General features: G+C 44.6%; 1 protein-coding gene across 1 annotated transcript in view; it reads right to left on the bottom strand.

Moving 5' to 3' along the window:
- Positions 1–303: 303 nt before the first annotated feature.
- The window catches only part of LOC127579915 (palmitoleoyl-protein carboxylesterase NOTUM-like), a 52,240-nt gene continuing 29,565 nt past the window's right edge, over positions 304–22,978 (bottom strand). Inside the window, exons 7-11 of the mRNA XM_052032973.1 lie at positions 9,767–9,958; positions 7,939–8,039; positions 6,061–6,208; positions 3,733–3,780; positions 304–1,132 (exon numbers count right to left, since the gene is read on the bottom strand). Coding sequence (XP_051888933.1) covers positions 826–1,132; positions 3,733–3,780; positions 6,061–6,208; positions 7,939–8,039; positions 9,767–9,958 — 796 coding nt within the window. The 3' untranslated portion in view covers positions 304–825. The remainder of the gene's footprint in view (positions 1,133–3,732; positions 3,781–6,060; positions 6,209–7,938; positions 8,040–9,766; positions 9,959–22,978) is intronic.

Genomic DNA, 22,978 nt, shown 5'->3' with positions numbered 1-22,978 from the left:
ATGCACGCTGTACTAACTCAATGTAACCGCACTGTGTAATGAATTGACCTGTACGATCGGTGTGCAAGACAAGTCTTTCACTGTATCTCGGTACGAGTGACAATAATAAACCAAAACAAAACACCAGTGGGGCAGGAATATGAATGAGGATTGGCAGGAGGTATTCATGGAGCATAAATATCAGACTGCACTCTTCTATGCTATACACTCAACCTCAGGCCCTGGAAGTGTAAAAGGAATAAAAGGCTTGTGTCTCAGAGCAGCATGTAACACCTCAAAGTGGTTGTCATAAGATGATTTTAATTCCATTACAAAAAAACATGCGATTAGGAGACAGTATTTACAATTTATAAAGAAACATATTTAGCTCTCTGCCTGCATAACACTTATAAATATGATTTACATAATAAAATAAATATGTAAAATTACCAACTCAGCACGGGTTTTAGTTTGTTAAAAAATACACAGCATTATAGTTTGTGTCACTTTTGACCTCAGTGTTCCTGTGTGAATCCCGCTGTCCTGGTGTTACACTGTTAACTGATGGGAAAAGGAATACGTTTGTCTGTGTTTTATCTTCTTTGTGTTCTGTGATCCAATCCATGACAACCAGTAATTACTTCGAAAGGCTGCTCGTCCTTCTTTCACCTTTAATTAAACAATCCAGTGCTTTCCACCACTTTGAATTTTATTTTGTGTCCTTGCAGGTTTTCATTGTGAGAGGTTGTGAGGTTCCACAAGGTAAAGCCTGCCTGCTTCTCCTCAGTGTGGGCTTTGACTTCTTCTCCTCTTCTAAAGTCTTGTCAGTCCCGATGTGGGGATATCTTAGCTCCCACTGCTCAGCATCCCCAGTAGTTTACTAACCTCCAAGCCCTGTTGCTGGGCCATCTTCTGTATATCGAATCCCATGTGCATTAGAAACTGTATAACAGTCATCTCCTGACCTGTGTACTGGTCTCTGATAGTGGGGCAGGTAGGGTTACAGTGTGGCCAGTGACAGCTGTCAGTCAGGTGGACGGGACATCCCTTCAGGGAATTCTTGCCATTTTTGTTGCCCTCTTGAAGACTCCGGTCCCAGCAGTGCAGTGCCCGGGGGAGAGAGACTCCCTTCACTTGAAGGTTCAACCAGTAGCTGAAAACAGGAGATAAAAACTGGTGCTGAGCTTAAAGGGAAACATTTCAGTATCTTTCAATGACAATGTGAAGTGTGATTCTCAATTCCAGCTTCCAACCCACCCTCCTGATTCTGTTCTAGTTGATGAATGTTGAGCAAACTTCTGATGCATTCTTTAAAGGGGTACTCACCATTGGACAGGGAGGGGCTGGGCTCTGTGTAACAGCCTCTCAAACACTTCACTGTGGGGTTTTACCCTGTATAACAGCCTCTCAAATGCTTCACTGTGGGGTTTTACCCTGTATAACAGCCTCTCAAATACTTCACTGTGGGGCTTTACCCTGTATAACAGCCTCTCAAATACTTCACTGTGGGGCTTTACCCTGTATAACAGCCTCTCAAACGCTCCACTGTGGGGTTTTACCCTTTGTAACAGCCTCTCAAACACTTCATTGAGGGGTCGGCAAGTGCAATGTTAGCATCCATTTTGAGTGAACTCGAATATAAAAGCACGGATGTAATGCTGAGGCTTTATAAGGCTTTGGTCAGACCACATCTGGAGTATTGTGAGCAGTTTTGGGCCCCATATCTAAGGAAGGATGTGCTGGCACTGGAGAAAGTTCAGAGGAGATTTACAAGAATGATCCCAGGGATAAAAGAGTTAGTGTATGATGAGCGTTTGATGGCTCTGGGCTTGTTGCTGGAGCTTAGAAAGATGAGGGGGGGATCTCATTGAAACCTCAAGGTTGCCGCGCATGTTGATAGGATTACATAGATCTTAGAGCGGGATAAAATGTCGGCACAACATTATGGGCTGAAGGGCCTGTACTGTGCTGTAGTGTTCTATGTTCTATGTCTATATATATTTGATTAAAGTATATTTTTGGGGAAAAATATTGGGATGAAGCTTGTTGGCCCCCTCTCTATGCAATGGCATGTCTCATAGAATCACCGCATTAAACTCTGTAAGAAACGTGAGCAGCACTCTGGCGCATCTGGTAGTGCCTCTGCCTCATAGCACCAACAACATTGGTTCAACCCTGACCCCGCTGTGCTGTCTGTGCAGAGTTTGCACGTTCTCCCTGTGACCTCATGAGCGTCCTCAGGGTGCTCTGGTTTCCTCCCGCATTCTTGTGGGGTCTGTAGGTTAATTGGCCGCTGTAAATTGCCCCTTGTGTTGGGCGAGTGGTAGAATCTGGGAGGAGTAGATGAGAACGTGGGGAGAATAAGTTGGTTGGAATGGGATTGCTTTGAGAGCCATCATAGATCCAATGGGGCATCGTGGCTTCCTTCCATGTCATAAAGAAATGTGAGGATATAGGAAATAGGAACAGGTGTAGGCTTTACTGACCCCTCAAGCTCACTTCACCACTCTGAATAGATCTTGGCCTCAACTCTACCTTCCTGTCTGCTCCCTAATAACCTTTGCTTTTCTTGTTGTCGAAAAATCCAACCTAGCCTTCAAAATGATAACCAGGTTAAGTTAGGGAAGAGAATTCCAGAGATTTACAAGATGCTGAGAGAATAAATTCCATCTTATCTCAGTGCTAAGTGGCAGTCCCCTTCTCCAAAGAGTGTGCCCACCAGTTATAGACTGCCACCGAGAGAAACATGCCCTCAGCAATGACACTGTCAAGCTCCCTAAGGTTAAGTGTTTCATTGAGATTGCACCTCAATCTCCTACAGACAGTGTCGGTCCCATAAGCTTGATCTTTCCTCATAAGATAATCCTTTACTATTTGGAATCAATTTACTAAACAGGGGCAGGGCCCTCACCACAACTGGTCACTATGTCTGGTGACTTGTATACAAGATTCCTTTCTCCTTTGATAGCTGCCCCTCTTCCATTCTGATGAAGTGCCTTGACCTGAGCCGTTAACTCTGTTTCTCTCTCCACAGATGCTGCCCGACCTGCTGAGCGTTTCTAGAATTTTCTATTTTTGTTTCAGATTTTCAGCATCTACAGCTTTTATTATTTTTAGCCCTTTTCTATTATTTGCTAATTTATATCAAACTTTCCCCAGATCTTAAAATAATGAACTCATCTCTTTTCTTAATATCTCCAGGTATTATAACTCAGACAATGTTTCCCCTGTAACCACCTACTCCCCAGTTAATCCCAATTTACATCCCCTACAATTTTCATCTCTGCCCTTCTTCAGGAGGAATATAATTCAGTCTTCCAAGTCTCATTTTTAATTACACTGTTCCACTGATTCCAGGGAATGTAAGAGGCTGCATAACTCTTAAAATAACAAAGAAAGGCACCTTGGTCGGCATGGACGAGTTGGTCCGAAGGGCCTGTTTCTGTGCCGTATAACTCTATGAATCAATGACTATGATTAATTGCATTTTTTCCATTTTGCTTTCAACAACACTCAGCTGTCAGTAATCTAACTTCCGAGCCAAAACAGTGTAGCTTTAGCCACTTTGAATAACTGGAGATTGTAATAGTGATTGACAGTTTAGTGCAGCACTGAAAGAGTGCTGAATTGTTGCTGGCACACTTTTAAATAAGGTGTTAAGTCAGCATTGACAAGCAGGATTTAGCAAATTCTATTGTTAATGAAAGAGGGCATTAGATAAAGGTCTTTCTTTTTCCCTTTTTTTTGTCTTACCTTTTCGTGATAACTTCATGAGACAAGCATGCAGGTGCGAAAACAGCCCTAAAATCAAAAAATGTATTTAGAATCAATTATATAATAATATAAATATCCTGTACATATCATAAGTAAAACATACTGTGGTTTTAGCTCTCAAATTCGATGTACATGCAATTCCAGAGCTCCCTGAAAGTGGCAACACAAGTAGATAGGGTGGTAAAGAAGCTGTACTGCTTTTTTGCCTTCATCTGTCAGGGCACTGAGTATAAAAGTCGGCAAGTCATGTTGCAGCTGGATAAGGCTTTGGTTAGGCCTCATTCGGAGTATTGTGTGCAGTTCTGGTCACCGCATTACAGGAAGGATGTGGAGGCTTTGGAGAGGGTGCAGAAGAGGTTCACCAGGATAAGGAGAGGTTGGACAAATTTGGGATTTTTCTTCTCTGGAGCTTCAGAGACTGAGGGGCAACCTGACTGAAGTATATTAAATTGTGAGAGGCATAGATAGGACAGATAGTCAGTGTCTTTTCCCCAGGATGGATGGGTCAAAGGTAAGGAGGAAAAAAGGGTAGAAAAAAGATAGATAGACTAGGAAAGGGAAGAAAAGAACAGGCAGGGGTTGTGGGGGGTGAGGGGGTTACTTAAAGTGGGAGAATTCAATGTTCATGCCGTTAGGCTGCAAGGTTCCAAGATGGAAAATGAGCTGCTGTTCCTCCAGTTTGCGCTTGGAATTCTCGTGGCAATGGAGGAGGCCGAGGACTGACATATCAGTGATAGTGTGGGAGGGGGAGTTGAAGTGACTGGCAACGGGGAGATGCAGATCACGGTTACGGACAGAGCGCAGATGTTCTGCGATATGGTCACCTAGTCTGCCTTCTTCGCTCCTTACCTTTGACCCATCCCCCGGTGGATCTGCTCTCCCCTCCTCCTCCGCACCTGCCCATCACTATCTCTGACCTGCGTCTACCTATCACCACCCTGTGCCCACCCCGCCTCCCCTCTTTTGACGACCTATCACTGCTCTGCTTTTCCCTCCTATACATTGGGCTTCCCCTTTTCCTATCTTCAGTCCTGAAGAAGGGTCCTGACCCCAAACATTGACGGCCTGCTTTTCTCCACGGATGCTGCCTGGCCTGCTGAGTTCCTCCAGCATCATCGTGTTTTTCATCAAGATTCCAGCATCTGCAGTCCTTGGTTTCTTCAGCTACTGAAGCTAATAGCTTAAGATGTGGGTTTAGTGTACGCAAACAATTGTGGTGACAAGACTAAGTAAGAATGTTTGATTTACGCCCTGCACTTGCCGATATAAATTAACCTTGTCTGGCACAGTCTCCCAGCCAAACAAACTGAGGTTGCACTGACTAAACTCATTTAAGAAGGAGCAGGATAACAATATGTTTGGGAGTGAATTGCAGACTATGGATAGGTGTAGACTTAAAATAAGTATAGGCAAGGAAGGCAGCTCAGTCCTTTACACGACAACTATCTGGAAATACCTTCTGGCAGTCCCACCCCAAGACCAGAAGTGTGAATGGAAACAGACTCCATCGTTACAAATTAACTTTACTGTCCAAGCTTCCTGGGGTGACCAATCCACTTACAGTGGCTGGGATGCCACAGCCAATCTGTCTAAAGATCCCCAAGGTTCTTGTTGGCTTGAAGACAAATGTCCAGTTAAAAGTCTTCTGTATCACGGGACTTATCACCTCTGGGCCAACAAAGCCCCACTGCTTTTTGGGGAACTTGCTCAAATGCCCACCTGGTGTGCCCGTGTGCAGAGGTGGATGAAATTCCACATTATCCTGGCAACCTCCCCAAAAACACGGGAGCAAGATTCAGCCCCTCTGCCTCGGAAGTTTAAGGCAGGTGTTATACAAGGTAGAACCTGCTTCCATTACTCCAACCTCAGGAACTCAAAGCCCTTATGTTCTTCTTCAGGGCATTCAGCTGCCAATGGGAGATCACCTCCTGGTTTCGTAGGGACACACACATATTTTGGGCGTCACCACCTGTGAAGTGTGCAGGTTCATTTGCTGAGGGACTATTTTTTCATGCCAGCAGACAGTAAAATAAGTAGGAGCTCCACCCCAAACTCCCCCCACCCATATCACCCACCAGTCAATCAAGCATAATGCACGTCTTGCAATTAGTTCATGAACTTGTGCGTAAAATAAATAGGAGCTCCACCCCAAACTCCCCCCACCTGTATCACCCACCAGTCAATCAAGCATAATGCACGTCTTGCAATTAGTTCATGAACTTGTGCGTAAAATTCCTCACAGAGAAACGGATGCTACATCCAGGGATCTGACACAGTCACAGTGCCACAAAGCCGATTTGAACTTACGGAACGTCTTTAAGGGTATTCTTCAGCTCACGCCCCAGGTTCTGGATGTAGTTCCACTGGCCTTCTTGAACTGGTTGTCCAGTGAGATGCACGTTATCGACCGTAAGCTGCGCTTCATCAAACAGCCACTGAACCACGAACAACGGGCCTGTGGTTACAAAACTTGGTCAGGTTTCTTGGGACTTGTCTCCACATTCCCCTCCTCCTGACCTCTCCAAATATCTCGCCCTCCATTGGGAACACATGGATGACCGTCAGGAGAGTCTGGGATTAAACCTGCCTATCCCCAGTAAAGTGTAACTAAATCTCCATACATTATTTATAAATGTACTGGCACCCTGCCACCAACCTACCAGATGTCTTGGACATTGACAACATAATAACATTTGAAATCATGCAGCATAGAAGCAGGCCATTCAGCCCATCATGTCTATGCTGTTCCCTACCCCCACATCGTTTTTCTGTTCAGAGCCGCCCATTTTTCTTTTGTAAAGCATTAATCCAATTTCCTTTTCAAAGTTATTTCTGATTCTGCATTCCCCACCCTGTCAGGAAATATATTCCAAATTAAAAAAGAATTCTATCGCCTCTCTGGTTCCTTTGGTAATTATCTGAAATCGGTCCCCTCTGTTACCAGCCCTCCAACGAAAGCAGTTTCTCCCCATTATACGCTAAAAGGTGAACTCTTGATCTCACAATCTACCTTGTGTGGCCCTTGCACTTTATTTGTCTTGCACTTTCTCTGTAACCGCAACACTAGATTCTCCACTTTGTTTTTCTTTTTACTACTTCGGTGTACTTATGTATGGAATGATTTGTCTGGATGGCGCTCAAACAAAAGCTTTTCATTGTATCTTGGTACGTATGACAACAATAAACCAATTCCAATTCCATTAATCTTTATCAGAACCCCTTATCTTCAACAATTAACCTTGTCAATACGTTCTCATCTTGAACACCTGGACCTTTTGGTGTCAAGTGATCACATTAGAGCCTAGAACTTGTGGGCAGTATTAATAGACACAGGTTTAACAAGCTTCTGCCCATTGCTTTAAATGTATTCTTCAAATATTGTGGCTACTTAACATCCATCCTTGAGTCAGTGCCACATTATAGGACTGGAGAGATAACATTTAAGAGACTCGTAGATAGACACATGAATGATAGAAAAATAGGGGGCTATGTGGGAGGGAAGGGTTAGATAGATCTTAGAGCAGGATAAAATGTCAGCACAACATTGTGGGCCAAAGGATCTGTACTGTGCTGTAGTGCTCTATTAATCAGAGAACATAGACATGAATATTTCCATGCCTAAAGTAGCTCCACGAACCAGTCGCATTTTAACTTCAGTCCAACATTTCTAATCATTATCTTCTGCTGTCTCTGGCCCACAGGTTCCATTTCCAAATTTGGGATTTGAATCCACCTGCAGGTTACAATGATACCTGGGGTGAAGGTGTTAAACTGTCTAAACCAAATGGGTTGATATGTCTGTTAAAATATTAGAAAGAGGAAGGTCATAGCTAATGGTTGACCAATCCAGGGTTATGTGACATTTCTCCTCCCTCTGATTCAAAGTCAGTGGGGCACTATATCTCATGGGAAATTAGGGGGCATTTCCGTTCTTTCCTACCAGACTTACATTGCAGATATGATAGTGCGTTCAAGGGACCTTTAGGCAGGCACATGAATACGCAGCGAATGGAGGGATATGGACCACGTGCAGGCCGAAGGGATTAGTTTAATTTGGCATCATGGTCGGCACAGACATAGTGGGCCGAAGGGTCTGTTCTTGTGCTGCGCTGTTCGATGTTTTATGTTCTACTCCAGATATACGGGGTTGGTGTTTGGAGAAAATCTATATTGATGTTAACTTACTTCTTAACGTTGGATATATTTTGTATCCAAAGAAACAGTTCCACTCTTCCCCTTCTTTGAATTGTTGCTTGCAACGTTCTGGTACAACTCCATTCCAATAGCTGAAGACATAAAGAATGGTTCTAGTCACTTCACACCGACAAGCTCCCATCTTACTAAACCAAGCAGCCTACGAGGGAAGCAGTTATATGGAAACAGAGGCCTTGCATTTATAAAGTTCTCTTCAGAACCTCACAAGGTCCCAAAGCACTTAATGGCTGATGTGAATCTCCTCTGTAATATAGGAAACTTGGTAGCAAGTTTGCACACAGTAAGCTTTCATGTTATCAGGTAATCTGTTTTAATAAATATTGACCAAAACTCCACCATACTTTTAAAGATGTATCATCATGGGGTATGTTACATAGCTCCCTCAAAGTGGCTGTATAGGTTGATAGGGTGGTAAAGAAGGCATACGCATGCTTGCCTTTATTAGTCAAAGTACTGAGTTCAAGAGTGCAGCTTTATAAAACTCTAGTTCGGCCGCATCTGGAGTACTGCATTCAGTTCTGGTGGCCCCATTACAGGAAGGATGTGGAGGCTTTGGAGAGGGTGCAGAAGAGGTTCACCAGGATGCTGCTTGGATTAGAGGGCATGTGCTATAAGGAGAGGTTGGGTTGTTTTCTCTGGCGTGGCGGAGGCTGAGGGGAGATCTGATAGAGGTTTATAAGATTATAAGAGGCATAGACAGCCAATATCTTTCTCCCAGGGTCGAAATGTCTAATACTAGAGGGCACGCATTTAAGGTGAGAGGGGGTAAGTTCAAAGGAGATGTGCGGGGCAAGTTTCTTTACACAGAGGGTGGTGGGTGCCTGGAATGTGCTGCCTGGAGTGGCGGTGGAGATATGATAGAGGCATTTGAGAGGGTCTTAGATAGGCACAGAATGTGCAGGGAGTGGAGGGAGATGGACATTGTGTAGACAGAAAGGATTAGTTTAATTAGGCATTTAATTACTAGATTAAATAGTTCAGCACAACATCGTGGGTCAAAGGGTCTGTTCCTGTGCTGTACTGTTCTATGTTCTATGTTCTATGTTCTATGTTACATCCATCTGAGAGAGCAGTTGCTAAGCTGATTTAAGTTCCTTGATGTACCTATGTGGAGCCTTGCATGTTGCTGAGACCTAACCCTTGAAACTCCATCCCAACCATCAGAGCAATTGTATCTCTTGCTGTGGTTAGATCTATAGAGATAGTCCTAAATGACAAAGCATGGTAGTGTAGCAGTTAGCATAATGCCAGCAACCCGGGTTCAATTCCGGCCACTGTCTGCAAGGAGCTTGTACGTTCTCCCCGTGACTGCATGGGTTTCCTCTGGGTGCTCCGGTTTCCTCCCACATTCCAAAGACGTACGGGTTAGGAAGTTGTGGGCATGCTATGTTGGTGCCGGAAGCGTGGCGACACTTGTGGACTGCCCCCAGAACACTCTATGCAAAAGATGCATTTTGCTGTGTGTTTCAATGTACATGTGACTAATAAAGAAATCTTATCTTATCATCCGAAGAATATAATTCATGCCTTCTTTGTTCATAAGAATGATTTGGAGATAATATGTAATAATTCTCATTTGTTAGAAGCATAATGTATTGTGAATAAGACAATCAGATTCATTAGATTGACAGGAGACTATCAGGCCAAAAGGTGCTCAGTTAGACTTGGAATCAGCTCCTTCACACACGGGAATCACTCTTTCAAAAGAAACAATCAGAACTAACATGTGTTTCCTCTTCAACTTTCTATAATAAGTACAGGCCCACAACAGAAAAGTGTAGGGAGCAAAATGTCTTACCTTATCCCTTTCTTGATTGCTTCAGTGGGGGCGCACGATATTGTGTCGATGCAGTCCGTCCTCTGGTATTGTTTGTTGTCTAGGAACCAGCCTGAATCAGCCAATCCACGGACCTGCACTCCATGCAGACCCAGCTCTTCGAGCTGTTCAGCCACCCGGTCCACATTCAGGAGGACTCCAGTACCTCCCGCACTAAACAAACACAATCAGTTACACTGTGAATGCTAGAAACTGTTCATACAATTTCACAACCTCAGGATGTTCACAAGCTCTTTAAAGCTCAATAAAGTGCCTCAGACGAGTACTCAGCATTGTAATACAGGTAATGTGATAATGTCCAGATAATTCTTCAGTAGTAGTTGAGGGAGAAAATATTGGCCAGAACTTTCCTACCCTTCTTTATAATAACTTGAAGAGATACACTTTGGGACATCGAACTTGAAGGCAGAATACAAGGTTAATGGCAGGACTCTTAGCAGTGTGGAGGAACAGGGAGACCTTGGGGTCTACGTCCATAGATCCCTCAAGGTTGTCACGTGGGTCGATAGGGTTGTTAAGAAGGCGTATGATGTGTTGGCCTTCATTAGTCGGAGTATTGAGTTCAAGAGCCGCGAGGTACTGTTACAGTTCTATAGAACTCTGGTCAGACCACACTTGGAGTATTGTGTTCAGTTCTGGTCGCCTCATTATAGGAAGGATGTGGAAGCTTTAGAGAGAGTGCAGAGGAGATTTACCAGGATGCTGCCTGGATTGGCGAGCATGTCTTATGAGGATAGGTTGAGTGAGTTAGGGCTTTTCTCTTTGGAGAGAAAGAAGACAAGATGTGAATTGATAGAGGTGTACAAGATGATAAGAGGCATGGATCGAGTGGACAGTCAGAGACTTTTTCCCAGGGTGAAAATGATTAACATGAGTGGGCATAATTTTAAGGTGATTGGAGGAAGGTATAAGGGTGATGTCAGAGGTAAGTTTTTTTTTACACAGAGAGTGGTGGGTGCGTGGCACGCACTGCTGGCAGAGGTTGTGGGGGCAGATACATTAGGGACATTTAAGAGACTCTTAAATAGCCACATGAATGATAGAAAAATAGGGGGCTATGCGGGAGGGAAGGGTTAGATAGATATTAGAGCAGGGTAAAATGTCGGCACAACACTGTGGGCCGAAGGGCCTGTACTGTGCAGTACTGTTTTATGTTCTATAACTTCATGGGATTCCACAGAGAGGGCAGGCAGGGCCTCAAACAAGTGTCTCATTGGAATGGAAGGTTCTCCTGCTTTGAGAGGCGAGGGAGAAGATTGTTGAACCGCTGGTAAGGATCTTTGAGTCCTCGTTGTCCACGGGGATGGTGCCGGAGGATTGAAGGGTGGCGAATGTTGTCCCCTTGTTCAAAAAAGGTAGTAGGGATAGTCCAGGGAATTACAGACCGGTGAGTCTCATGTCTGTGGTGAGTAAGCTGTTAGAAAGGATTCTAAGGGATAGGATTTATGAACACCTAGAGAATCATGGACTGGTTAGGGACAGCCAGCATGGCTTTGTGAAGGGAAGATCTTGCCTGACAAACCTGATAGAGTTCTTTGAGGAGGTGACGAGGAAGATTGATGAGGGTAGTGCGGTGGATGTGGTCTATATGGATTTTAGTAAGGCGTTTGATAAGGTTCCTCATGGTAGGCTTCTTCAGAAGGTCAGAGGCTAAGGGATCCAGGGAAGCTTGGCTGTGTGGATTAGGAATTGGCTTGCCTGTAGAAAGCAGAGGGTTGTAGTGGAGGGAGTGCCCTCAGATTGGAGGGCAGTGACTAGTGGTGTCCCACAGGGATCGGTTCTGGGACCTCTACTTTTTGTGATATTTATAGATGACTTAGATGAGGGGGTGGAGGGCTGGGTTAGTAAGTTTGTGGACGACACTAAGATTGGCGGTGTTGTGGATCATGTGGAGGGCTGTCAAAGCTTACAGAGGGATATTGATAGGATGCAGAGCTGGGCTGACAAGTGGCAGATGGAGTTCAATCCGGAGAAGTGTGAGGTGGTACACTTTGGAAGGACAAACTCCAGGGCAGAGTACAGGGTAAATGGCAAGGTACTTGGCAGTGTGGAGGAGCAGAGGGATCTGGGGGTTCATATTCACAGTTCACTGAAAGTTGCCTCACAGGTGGATAGAACAGTTAATAAGGCCTATGGGATGTTAGCTTTCATAAGTCATGGGATTGAGTTTAAGAGCCATGAAGTGATGATGCAGCTTTACAAAACTCTAGTTAGACCACACTTAGAGTACTGTGTTCAGTTCTGGTCACCGCATTATAGGAAGGATGTGGAGGCATTGGAGAGGGTGCAGAGGAGATTTACCAGGATGCTGCCTGGATTAGAGCGCGTGGAATATGAGGAGAGGCTTAAGGTGCTAGGGCTTTATTCACTGGAAAGGAGGAGGATGAGAGGAGACATGATAGAGGTATATAAAATATTGGGAGGAATAGATAGAGTAGACAGTCAGCGCCTCCTTTCCAGGGCACCAATGCTCAAGACGAGAGGTCATGGCTTTAAGGTTATGGGTGGGAGGTTCAGGGGAGATGTCAGGGGGAGGTTTTTCACCCAGAGAGTGGTTGGTGCATGGAATGCACTGCCTGGGGTGGTGGTGGAGGCAGATACATTGGACAGGTTCAAGGGTTTGTTGGATAGGCACATGGAGGAATGTGAGATAGAGGGATATGAGGGAGGAAAGGGTTAGATAGTGTGAGGGTGGTTTGATGGACGGCACAACATGGTGGGCCGAAGGGCCTGTTTTGTGCTGTATGGTTCTATGGTTCTATTTTGTGCTAAGGTTGAGGCTGCAACACTGAATTTGTTGTAGAAAACAAAATGCTGGAGAAACTCAGCAGGTCAGGCAGCATCTGTGGAGGGAAATGGAGTTTGAGACCTTTCACCTGGACTTCTTTCCACGCAGAGGGTGGTGAGTATATGGAAGGAGCTGCCAGAGGAAGTGGTTGAGGCAGGTACAATGGTATCATTTCAGAAGCACATGGATAGGTACATGGCAGGGCGGGGCGGGACTTAACGCAGGAAATTGGGACTCTGGTCAGCATGGACTGGTTGGGCCAAAGGGCCTGTATCCGTGCTGTATTGCTATATTAATGAAAGATGGAGGGGAGATAGCCAGTATAAATTGATGAGAGGAAAGTGTGGAGCGAGAGTCTGTACTTCCCCACACAAGGAACAAAGATGCCGTATTATGAAATACACATTGTTCACTTCTCAGTGATCACCCCGTCACTTCATGGGTAAAATTATCCAGCCTATATCCACAGATATATTGCTTTCCTGAGCCATACCATGTCTGCTGCAGGACAAACACATCGCAAAATTTTTAATCAACAGGCATAAATTTCAAATCCATCTCAAATGATCATAGAATTTCTATTCCATATTTCCTTATGATATAGAAGGAGACCATTCAGCACATTGAATCTATGCCAGCTCTCAGGGCAATCCATTCCACCAGTCATTTTTCTCTATAATCTATTCTTCCCACCAACCCCCCCTAACCACAGACTCACACACTGGCAGCAATTTACAGTGGCCAATTAACCCACCAACCCAGTGTGGGTGGAGCCTGGAGAAAACCCACGCAATTAGGCGAGAACGTGCAAACTCCACACAGACGGTACGGGAGGTCGGGCTTGACCCCTGGTTGCCGGCACTGTGAGGCAGCAGCTTGACTAGCTGGAACACTGTGCACGGTGCTGTGACACAGGAGACAATGAGCCTCAGCTCTTTGTACAGAAATCCAGTCAAATGCAATCCCTTCCTTTTTACCAACAGCACTGCGGATTATTTCCTTTCAACTGTCCACTCTGACCACTTTTGGACTCCTGACTGACTGCATCCACTGGCTTTCTTTTGTTAAGTATTTTCATTCATTTGGACGGTATTGTCAAAACCTGTATATATTATTAAGCTCCCCTTGCGAGGCCATTTTAGAGGGCAGTTAAGATCCAACTACACTGACTAATCAGGGGCCACCCATAAGCCAGACTGGGATGAGCCAGCAGATTTCCTTCACTGAACACAACACTCAGGCACTTTCCACGTTATTAATGTTGGCCCAGTTTTTTATTCCAAATTTATATAATAACTTGAATTTAAAATTTCCCAGCTGCTCTGGAGGGAGTTGATCTCGCATCTTCGGATCAATGGACTAGTCTTTGGTCCAGTAACTCAACCATTCCACTGTTTTTCATTAAGAATGATTTAGTGCTAACGTATAGTAATCCCCACATGTCAGAAGAGCCTATCGTAATATATTGATGTACGCAGATGCATTAACCTGTTTTGAATGAGACCATAGGACCATAAATAAGACCATAAGACATAGAAGCAGAATTAGGCCATTTGGCCCATCGAGTCTGCTCCGCCATTCGATCATGGCTGATTTATTTTTCCCTCTCAAACCCATTCTCCTGCCTTCTTCCCTTAACCTTTGACACCCTTACTAATCAAGAACCTACCAACCTCCGCTTTAAATATACCCAATGACTTGGCCTCCACAGCTGTCTGTAGCAATGAATTTCACAGATTCACCACCCTCTGGCTAAAGAAATTCCTCCTCATCTCCGTTCTAAAGGGACATCCTTCTATTCTGAGGCTGTGCTCTCTGATTCCAGACTCTCCCACTACTGGAAACATCCTCTCCATGTCCACTGTATCCAGGCCTTTCAATATTCAGTAGGTTTCAATGAGATCCCCCCTCATCGTTCTAAACTCCAGTGAGTACAGGCTCAGAGCCATCAAATGCTCCTTGTACATTAACCATTTCATTCCCAGGATCATTCTCGTAAACCTCCTCTGGACCCTTTCCAATGCCAGCACACCCTTCCTTAGATATGGGGCCCAAAACTGCTCACAATACTCCAAATGTAGTCTGACCAACACCTTATTAAGCCTCAGCATTACATCCTTGTTTTTATATTCTAGTCCTCTCAAAATAAAAGGTCACTACAAATGCCTCCACAATCTCTTCAGCTACCTCTTTCAGAACCCTGGGGTGTAGTCCATCCGGTCCAGGTGATTTATCTACCTACAGACCTTTCAGCTTCCCAAGCACCTTCTCCTTAGTAATAGCGACTACACTCACTTCTGCCTCCGACTGTCTCGAATTTCTGGCATGTTGCTGGTGTCTTCCACAGTGAAGACCGACACAAAATACTTATTCAGTTCGTCCGCCATTTCTTTGTTCCCCATTACTACCTCTCCAGTGTCATTTTCCAGCGGTCCGATGTCCACTCTTGCCTCTCTTTTACTCTTTATATATCTGAAAAATCTTTTGGTATCCATTTTTATATTATTGGCCAGCTTACCTTCATGTTTCATCTTCTCTCCCCTTATTGCTTTTTCAGTTGCCTTCTGTTGGTTTTTAAAAGCTTCCCAATCCTTTAGCTTCCCATTAATTTTTACAACATTGTCTGCTCTCTCTTTTGCTTTTACGCTGTCTTTGACTTCCCTTCTCAGCCATGGTTTCCTCATCCTCCCTTTAGAATGCTTCTTCATCTTTGGGATGAAATGATCCTGTGTCTTCCAAATTACTCCTAGAAACTCCTGCCATTGCTGCTCTACTGCCATCCCTGCTAGGGTTCCCTTCCAATCAACTTTGGCCAGCTCCTCTCTCATGCCTCTGTGGTTACCTTTACTCAACTGTAATACTGAATCATCAGATTTTAGCTTCTCCCTCTCAAGCTGCAGGGTGAATTCCATCACATTATGATTACTGCCTCCTAAAGGGTTCCTTTACTTTAAACTCCCTAATCAAATCTGGTTCACTGCACAACACCAAATCCAGAATTGCCTTTTCCCTAGTGGGCTCGACCACAAGCTGCTCTAAAATGCTATGTTGTAGGCATTCTACAAATTCCTTCTCTCAGGATCCAGCACCAACCTGATTTTCCCAATCTACCTGTATATTGAAATCCCCCATGACCACCGTAACATTGCCCTTTTTAAATGCCTTTTCTATCTCCTGTTGTAATTTGTACCCCACATCCTGGCTACTATTCGGAAGCCTGTATATAATTCCCATCAGGGTCTTTTTACCCTTGCAGTTTCCTAACTCTACCCACAAGGACTCTACATCTTCTGATCCTATGTCACTTCTTGCCAAGGATTTGATTTCATTTTTTACCAACAGAGCCACCCCACCCCCTCTGCCCACCTGCCTGTCTTTTCGAGAGGATGTGTATCCTTGGACGTTCAACTCCCGGCTGTGATCTTCTTTCAGACGCAACTCTGTGACGCCACAACATCCTACCTGCCAATTCTAACTGCGCTATAAGCTCAGCTACCTTATCTCCTATACTGCGTGCTTTCAAATATAACACCTTCAGTCCTGTATTCACCACCCTTCTCAAATTTGTCTCCTTGTTGCTTGAAGTTAAATTCTTATCCCTTTCTAAACTTTCTCTCTCATTCTTTATTCTGGAGACTTTAACTTTATCCATACTTTTCCAGACTGTCGAACCCACCCCCCTACTATTTAGTTTAAAGCCCTATCCACAGCCCGAGTTATGCGATTCGCCAGGACCCTGGACCCAGCATGGTTTAGGTGGAGCACGTCCCATCGGAACAGCTCCCTCCTTCCCCAATACTGGTGCCAATGTCCCACGAATTCAAACCCACTTCTCCCACACCAATCTTTGAGTCACACATTTAACTCTCTGATCTTATTGACCCCGTGCCAATTTACACGTGGCTCAGGTAACAATCCAGAGATTATTACCTTTTTGGTTCTGCTTTTTAATTTAGTCCCTAGCTGCTCAAATTCCCTCAGCAGAAACTCTTTCCTTGTTCTACCTTCATCATTGGTACCCACATGGACTACAACAACTGGATCTTTCCCCTCCCATTCCAAATTCCTTTGCAGGTCAGATGAGATGTCCCGAACCCAGGCATCAGGCAGGCAACACAACCTTCGGGTCTCTCAATCCATGTGACCAAGAAATGTGTCCATTCCCCTGACTATACTATCCTCAATCACAACTACATTTCTCTTCTCTGCCCCTTCTTGAATGGCTCTCTGAACCATGGTGCCACGGTTCGGTTGCTCATCCTTCCTACAGTCCCCACTCTTGCCCACACGGGGAGCAAGAATCTCAGGCCTGTTGGACAAGCTCAAGCACTGAGACTCCTCCAGCACTCTCTCTTGGATCCCCCTACCTGCCTCACTCACAGTCACACCCTCCAGTCCCTGCCCACAGACCAAATTTGAAGTAGCTAATCTACTGGGTGTGACCGCCTCCTGAAACACAGCGCCCAGGTAACTTTCCCCCTCCCTGATGCATCACCAGTGTTTGAAGCTCAGATTCCAGGTCATCAACTTTGAGCTTGTGTTCCTCGAGCAACCAACACTTGCTGCAGATGTGGTCACCAGGAACCACAATGGGATCCACCAGCTCCCACATCATGCAGCTACAAATCACCCGATCCTGCATCCCTACTTTATTTAATTAGTTGTAATCTGATGTCTTTTTATTGAACTACTATAGTAACCTGTTCTTACCTGCTACTCACCTGTGCCTCTTGAGCCAAAGCCTCAGAATTCCCACTCCTACACTAACCCACTCTCACAATGGCCACTCCAAAATGCAGCAACTGGAGAAATGGCGGGAATGTCAATAAACAGCAAGCATGGATTTTTTTTTCAACCAGAGGACAGAAGAAGTCTGAAGAAACGGTAGAGGCAAAACCCTCATCCCACAGACAATTGCTCCAAGTGTCATTGTCAGTAAAGGTATGGATTATGCTGGTAGCTCTTCCTTGGCTGACATGAATAAGGTGGTCAAATGACTTTCTGCTGTGAATTAACATATACCTAAATGATCAGATGTGAGCACGTTTGATTAACTGTCAATTTGATCCAGTTTCGATCTTAACTTGAGAATTTGCAACTTGCTCAACCTCACAGCACATCAGATGATCCTAATCTCTTGGACCCCCTGGCTGGTCTCCTCTCGTGAGCTACCATAGACATTGCAGGAGGCACAAGTGACTGCAGATGCTGCAATCTGGAGCAACGGACAAAATGCTGGAGGAACTCAGCAGGTCGAGCAGCATCTGTGGAGTGAAAGCGACAGTTGGCGTTTTGGGTCGAGACCCTCCACTTTGCCTTCATCACCCTTGCAGGATCTATGATAACTCACGAGAGAACCCCATTGTCTATCCTACACAGCAGATATACAGCCAACCTAAACTGCTTCAAGTGGTAAATTGGTTTATTATTGTCACGTGTACCGTGGTACAGAGAAAAACTTTGTTTTGTATGCCATCCATACAGATCGTTTCATCACATCAGTACATCGAGGGAAGACAATAACAGAATGCAGCATAAAGTGTAGTAATTCTCAGAGTCATAGAATTTAGATTTTAAAGAGTAGAATCATTATAATAGAAGTAATGAGTAGATTTGCGGAGAGCAGCTTGCAACAAGTTGCCACACTCCAGCACCGTCTTGCTTGTGTTAGACCAAAACGATGCAAAAATACTGTAAGCACATTTCTTTTAACAGCCACCACTGTAAAGTCATGGACCTCTCCCTCCCCTCAGCAGAATGTGGCTTGTGAAGAAGTCACATGCACCAAGTTCTTCAATGCTATTCCCTTCCAAACAGTTGTCCATGTCCCTTGAATGGATGCTGAGAAGAGCTGGAATGTTAATGGTTGGGCGGGGAGATGGGAGGGAGATGGCGAACAGCTTCAAACTTCATTCATTTGGTCTGCGTTTTTCTTTTAATCCACATCTGGAGACTCAGGGGACCCACAAAGAGATAATTAGGACCACATGGACCATAAAAGAAAAAGGCAACAAAGACACACACACACACACACACACACACACACACACACACACACACACACACACACACACACACACACACACACACACACACACACACACACACACACACACACACACACACACACACACACACACACGCTTTGAAGCGCCAGTATGAAAAATGTAACTTAAACTATGGACAAGATCGTTATCATTATTTAGGCAGCAAAGAGTTATTTAAATACTGCTTATACAACTCAGGTCTTGCAGTAGGGTAGCATTGCTCAAGGTTTGTAGAGTTTGCACTCTGTACTTTAAGAAACCATATGTATTCAGCATTAGTTTGTACTTAGCAGCTCTAAGTTGGAAGAGTTTGTCTTGCGGAGCGTGCTTAAATCTTCTAGCCAAGTTAATGCTCTTGGAGTCTCTGGTTGGCATCACACCATTTGCACATTATGATAATATTCCATAATGGCAGAAGGCAGAAACTTTGAAGAAGAATTTCCTTCTTAGAAGGAGATTTCGCTGTGCCTTTTTAACTTGTTCGTAAACAGTTTAAGGCAGCATCTGAATTGCAGCTGAGTACCTGATCACAGCAGGCAGAGGAGTGTGCGACGATAAAGTGGAGCAGAATTTGTGCCTGTGCCACCCACCACCCACTAGATCGTAAGAGTATCAGAAACAGGAGCAGGATTTGGGTTACGTGATCCCCTGAACCTACTCCACCATTCAATACAGTCATGGTAGATCTAATCATGGCCTCTAATCTACCCTTCTACCAGCTCGTCATGATCCTGAATTCTCTGGTAATCCAGAAAACCGTTCTATCTCAAACTTCAACAAACTTAATGACTCAACGTCCACAGCTCTGTGGGGTAAAGATCTCTGAAGATTCACAACCCTCAGGCCTGAAATTCCTCCTGGGATACAGGTTTTCTTGTGCGTGAATCACAAAAAGTTAACAGGCAAGTAGTTAAGAGGGCAAATGATATGTTGCCCTTTATTGCAAGGTGATTGGAGTTTAGAAATAGGAGAGTTGTACAGGGTGTTGGTGAGGTTACACCTGGAGTACTGCGCACAGTTTTGGTTCCCTTACATAAGAAAGGATATAACGGCATTGGAGGCAGTCCAACGGAGATTCCCCAGGCTAATTCCTGGGATGAAAGGGTTGTCCTGTCAAGAGAGGTTAGACAGTTTGGGTCTGTATTCCTTGAAGTTCAGAAGAATGAGGGGTGACCTTATTCAAACATACAAGATCCTAAGGGGCCATAACAGGATACTTGTCGAGACACTTTCACCACTGGGAGAATCTAGAATGAGGAGACAGAGTTTCAAAGGGCTGGTCATTTAAAACTAAGGTATGTAGAAATTTCTTCTCTCAGAGGGCAGTGAATCTCTAGAATTCACAGGGTGCTGGAGGCCAGATCATCAGATATATTTAAGATGGAGAAGGATAAATATTTGAAAGATTGAGGAATTGGGGGCTATGGGGAACTAGCACAGAACATAGAACATAGGACAGTACAGCACAGAACAGGTCCAATGGCCCACAATGGTGTGCCGACATAGCTAATCCCGTCATAGCTAATGCCTGTATCCCTCTATTTTCCTCTCATTCATGTGCCCATCCAAGCCCCTCTTAAAAGCCCCCAGTGAATTTGCCTCCACCACCCTATCAGGCAACGCATTCCAGGCATCCACCACTCTCAGTAAAAAATGTACCCCTCATGTCTGTTCTGAACCTACCCCCTCTCACCTTAAATGCATGCCCTCTGGTATTGGATCGCTCAATAATGGGAAAAAGATATTGAAGAGGAATCAAGGCCAGCATAGATCAGCCATGATCGTATTGAATGGTGAGGCAGGCTTGAGGGGCCAAGGGTCTACTACTGCTCCTTTTTCATTGTGTGCTCATGAAGTGGGCAGTCTCTTAACTTGATAGAATGATCTCTGACTCTCCCACCAAAGAGAAAAATCCTATCAACACCAACCCCTGTTGTATCCCCTCAGGAGGTCAGGTCTCAAGCTCACCTTTTGTTATTCTTTATTTATCATTAACTTTGAGCGCTGGTTTTTGAGGTGGTTATGGGGTGGAGTGTGGAGGAAACAAAATGTCTGCTGAAATTTCTCCAGTTATGAGCTTCACATCCTGTTGCCTGAAAGCAAGTTATTATGAATTCTGTTGCCTTTTTAAGGACCTGATTTTGAGAAAAGGTTTTGACTTGCAGACTTCGTTTGTCCAAAGGACTTTAATGTTGCAGAAGTACAACAATGAACAGAGACACAAGAGGCTGCAGATGCTGGCATCTGAAGCAAAAAAAAAACCAAACTGCTGGAAGAACTCAGCGGGTCAGGCAGCAGCTGTAGAGGTAATAGGATGGTCGACATTTCGGGTTGAGACCCTATATCAGGACGGAGAGTGTAGAGGTCAGTATAAAGAGGTGAGAGGGAGGGGTGAGATAGGGGCTGGTAGGTGATAGGTGGAACCAGATGAGGTAGATATGATTGGCAGATGGAACCAGGTTTGGGGAGGGGGGGGGAAGATAACACTCTTTGACCCTCTGAGTTCATCCAGCAGATTATTTTTAGCAGAAATGAATACTTCCATTAGGTAACTTAGCTTCTTTTAATGAAAGACAGGAAGACAGGCCACAGGTTTGCATTTATATGGAATGTTTCATGATACTCCAAGCCGCTATACAGCCTGTGAAGAAGTCTGGACTACAATAGTGATTACCGTTTAAGTTATTGCATTTCATAGATTCCTACAGCACAAAAGCAGGCTCACTGGCCCAAGTCCACACTGACCATCAAGCACCCACCTACATTCATTCCATTTTATTCTCCGCACATTCCCATCAGATTCTACCACTCACCTAAACACCAGGGGCAAATTAACCTACCAACCAGCACGTCTTTGGAAGGTGGGAGGAAACCCAAGCACCCAGGGGAAACCCACTCAGTCTCAGGGAGAACTTGCAAACCCCACACAGACGGTACCCAAGGTCAGGATTGAACCTGGGTCGTTGGAGCTGTGAGGCAGCAGCTCTGCTCACTGCGCCACTGTGTTGCCCCAATGGCTGTAAAGATCTTTGCACCAAGGCCACAACAGGTACTGTTTTAATGCATTGTACCTTAGACAAGGTAGTTCTTCAGTTAAAGTTGCTTTCTCAGACACAGAGCTTTGTAAATAAATATCTCAAAGGATATGTTTTGCTCCGTTCAATACCTTAGATTTCTGGACATTAAGAGAATCAGCAGTTGTGAGGATTGGTTGGGAAAGTGGAGGTGAGGTACAGGATTGGCCATCATCTCATCGATTAATAAAACAGGCTCAAGGGCCCAATGGACCCAATTCTGCTTCTGCTTCTTATGATCTTCCACAATCTAACAAAAAATATGCACAAACCAAAGTTTTGGCACTAACAAGCCACTTCCAGCAACCATACAAACTCTCCTCGATCCATGCACCTCTCTTTCAGCATCAAAAAACTGCAATGAACAAAGCTCAGATCTCCAACCTGCCAAAGTCATTTCCACACCCCTGTCCCCACCATGTTACCTTCCTGTCCACTTCATTATTGAAAAGCTTGACCAAGCCTAATACAACGGCGCTACATCTTGGGACCTAACTCAGTCATATAAAATAAAAGCGGAAAATGCTGGAAATACTCAGCAGGTCAAGCCACATCTGCGGAAAGAGAAACAGAATTAACATTTCGGTTGTCAGTTCATCTTCCCACAGATAGGCCTGATCTGCTGAATATTTCCAGCGTTTTCTGTTTTTATTTTGGATTTCCAGTGTCTGCAGTTTTTTTGACTTTCATTGACCTAACTCAGTGACTGCGCGTTCTCGATTGCATGACGCAGTTACGGTTCCTGCAGAAAAGTAGTGCCTGTGCAACAAAGGAGAGGATGAATGAAAAACAGCTGAGGTACATTCTCAGCAGTTAAAGGAAGGGCTTGGGTCCTGTAATGAAAAGAATGACGACCTGCTGTGCACTAGTCCCCTTCCAAGAAATATCAAAACAGCTCTCTGGCTCCTTTTCAACGTGTGTGTACCAGCTGTTGTGGCAAGCATTCGATTGGAAATTCCACCAACATCAATCAGTTGGTGGAATGATGTCACGTATTGCATGCATGCATGGAAGTCACATCACACAGGATTAAAAGTTCTTATACACTCTGTGATGATTTTAAAACCTGCACCTAAAGAACAAACTACAAATCGATGGCATCAATTGTTGGCTAGTTTTGCAGGGACAAATCTTCCCTATCAACAAGTTGTTGCTTTCTGCTGCTAGACATATGTGCTAAGCTGTCAACAGATGAAACCAAGATGGTACCCTTGTGTGCTTCTCACAATTTTCTCCAACGTTCTTACTTAGTATTGAGGTGCTG

The sequence above is a fragment of the Pristis pectinata genome, chromosome 18 (genome assembly GCF_009764475.1).
Source record: "Pristis pectinata isolate sPriPec2 chromosome 18, sPriPec2.1.pri, whole genome shotgun sequence".
Taxonomy (NCBI): domain Eukaryota; kingdom Metazoa; phylum Chordata; class Chondrichthyes; order Rhinopristiformes; family Pristidae; genus Pristis; species Pristis pectinata.
Note: the sequence above shows the minus strand (reverse complement) of the source record. Positions and strands in the feature narration are given on the sequence as shown.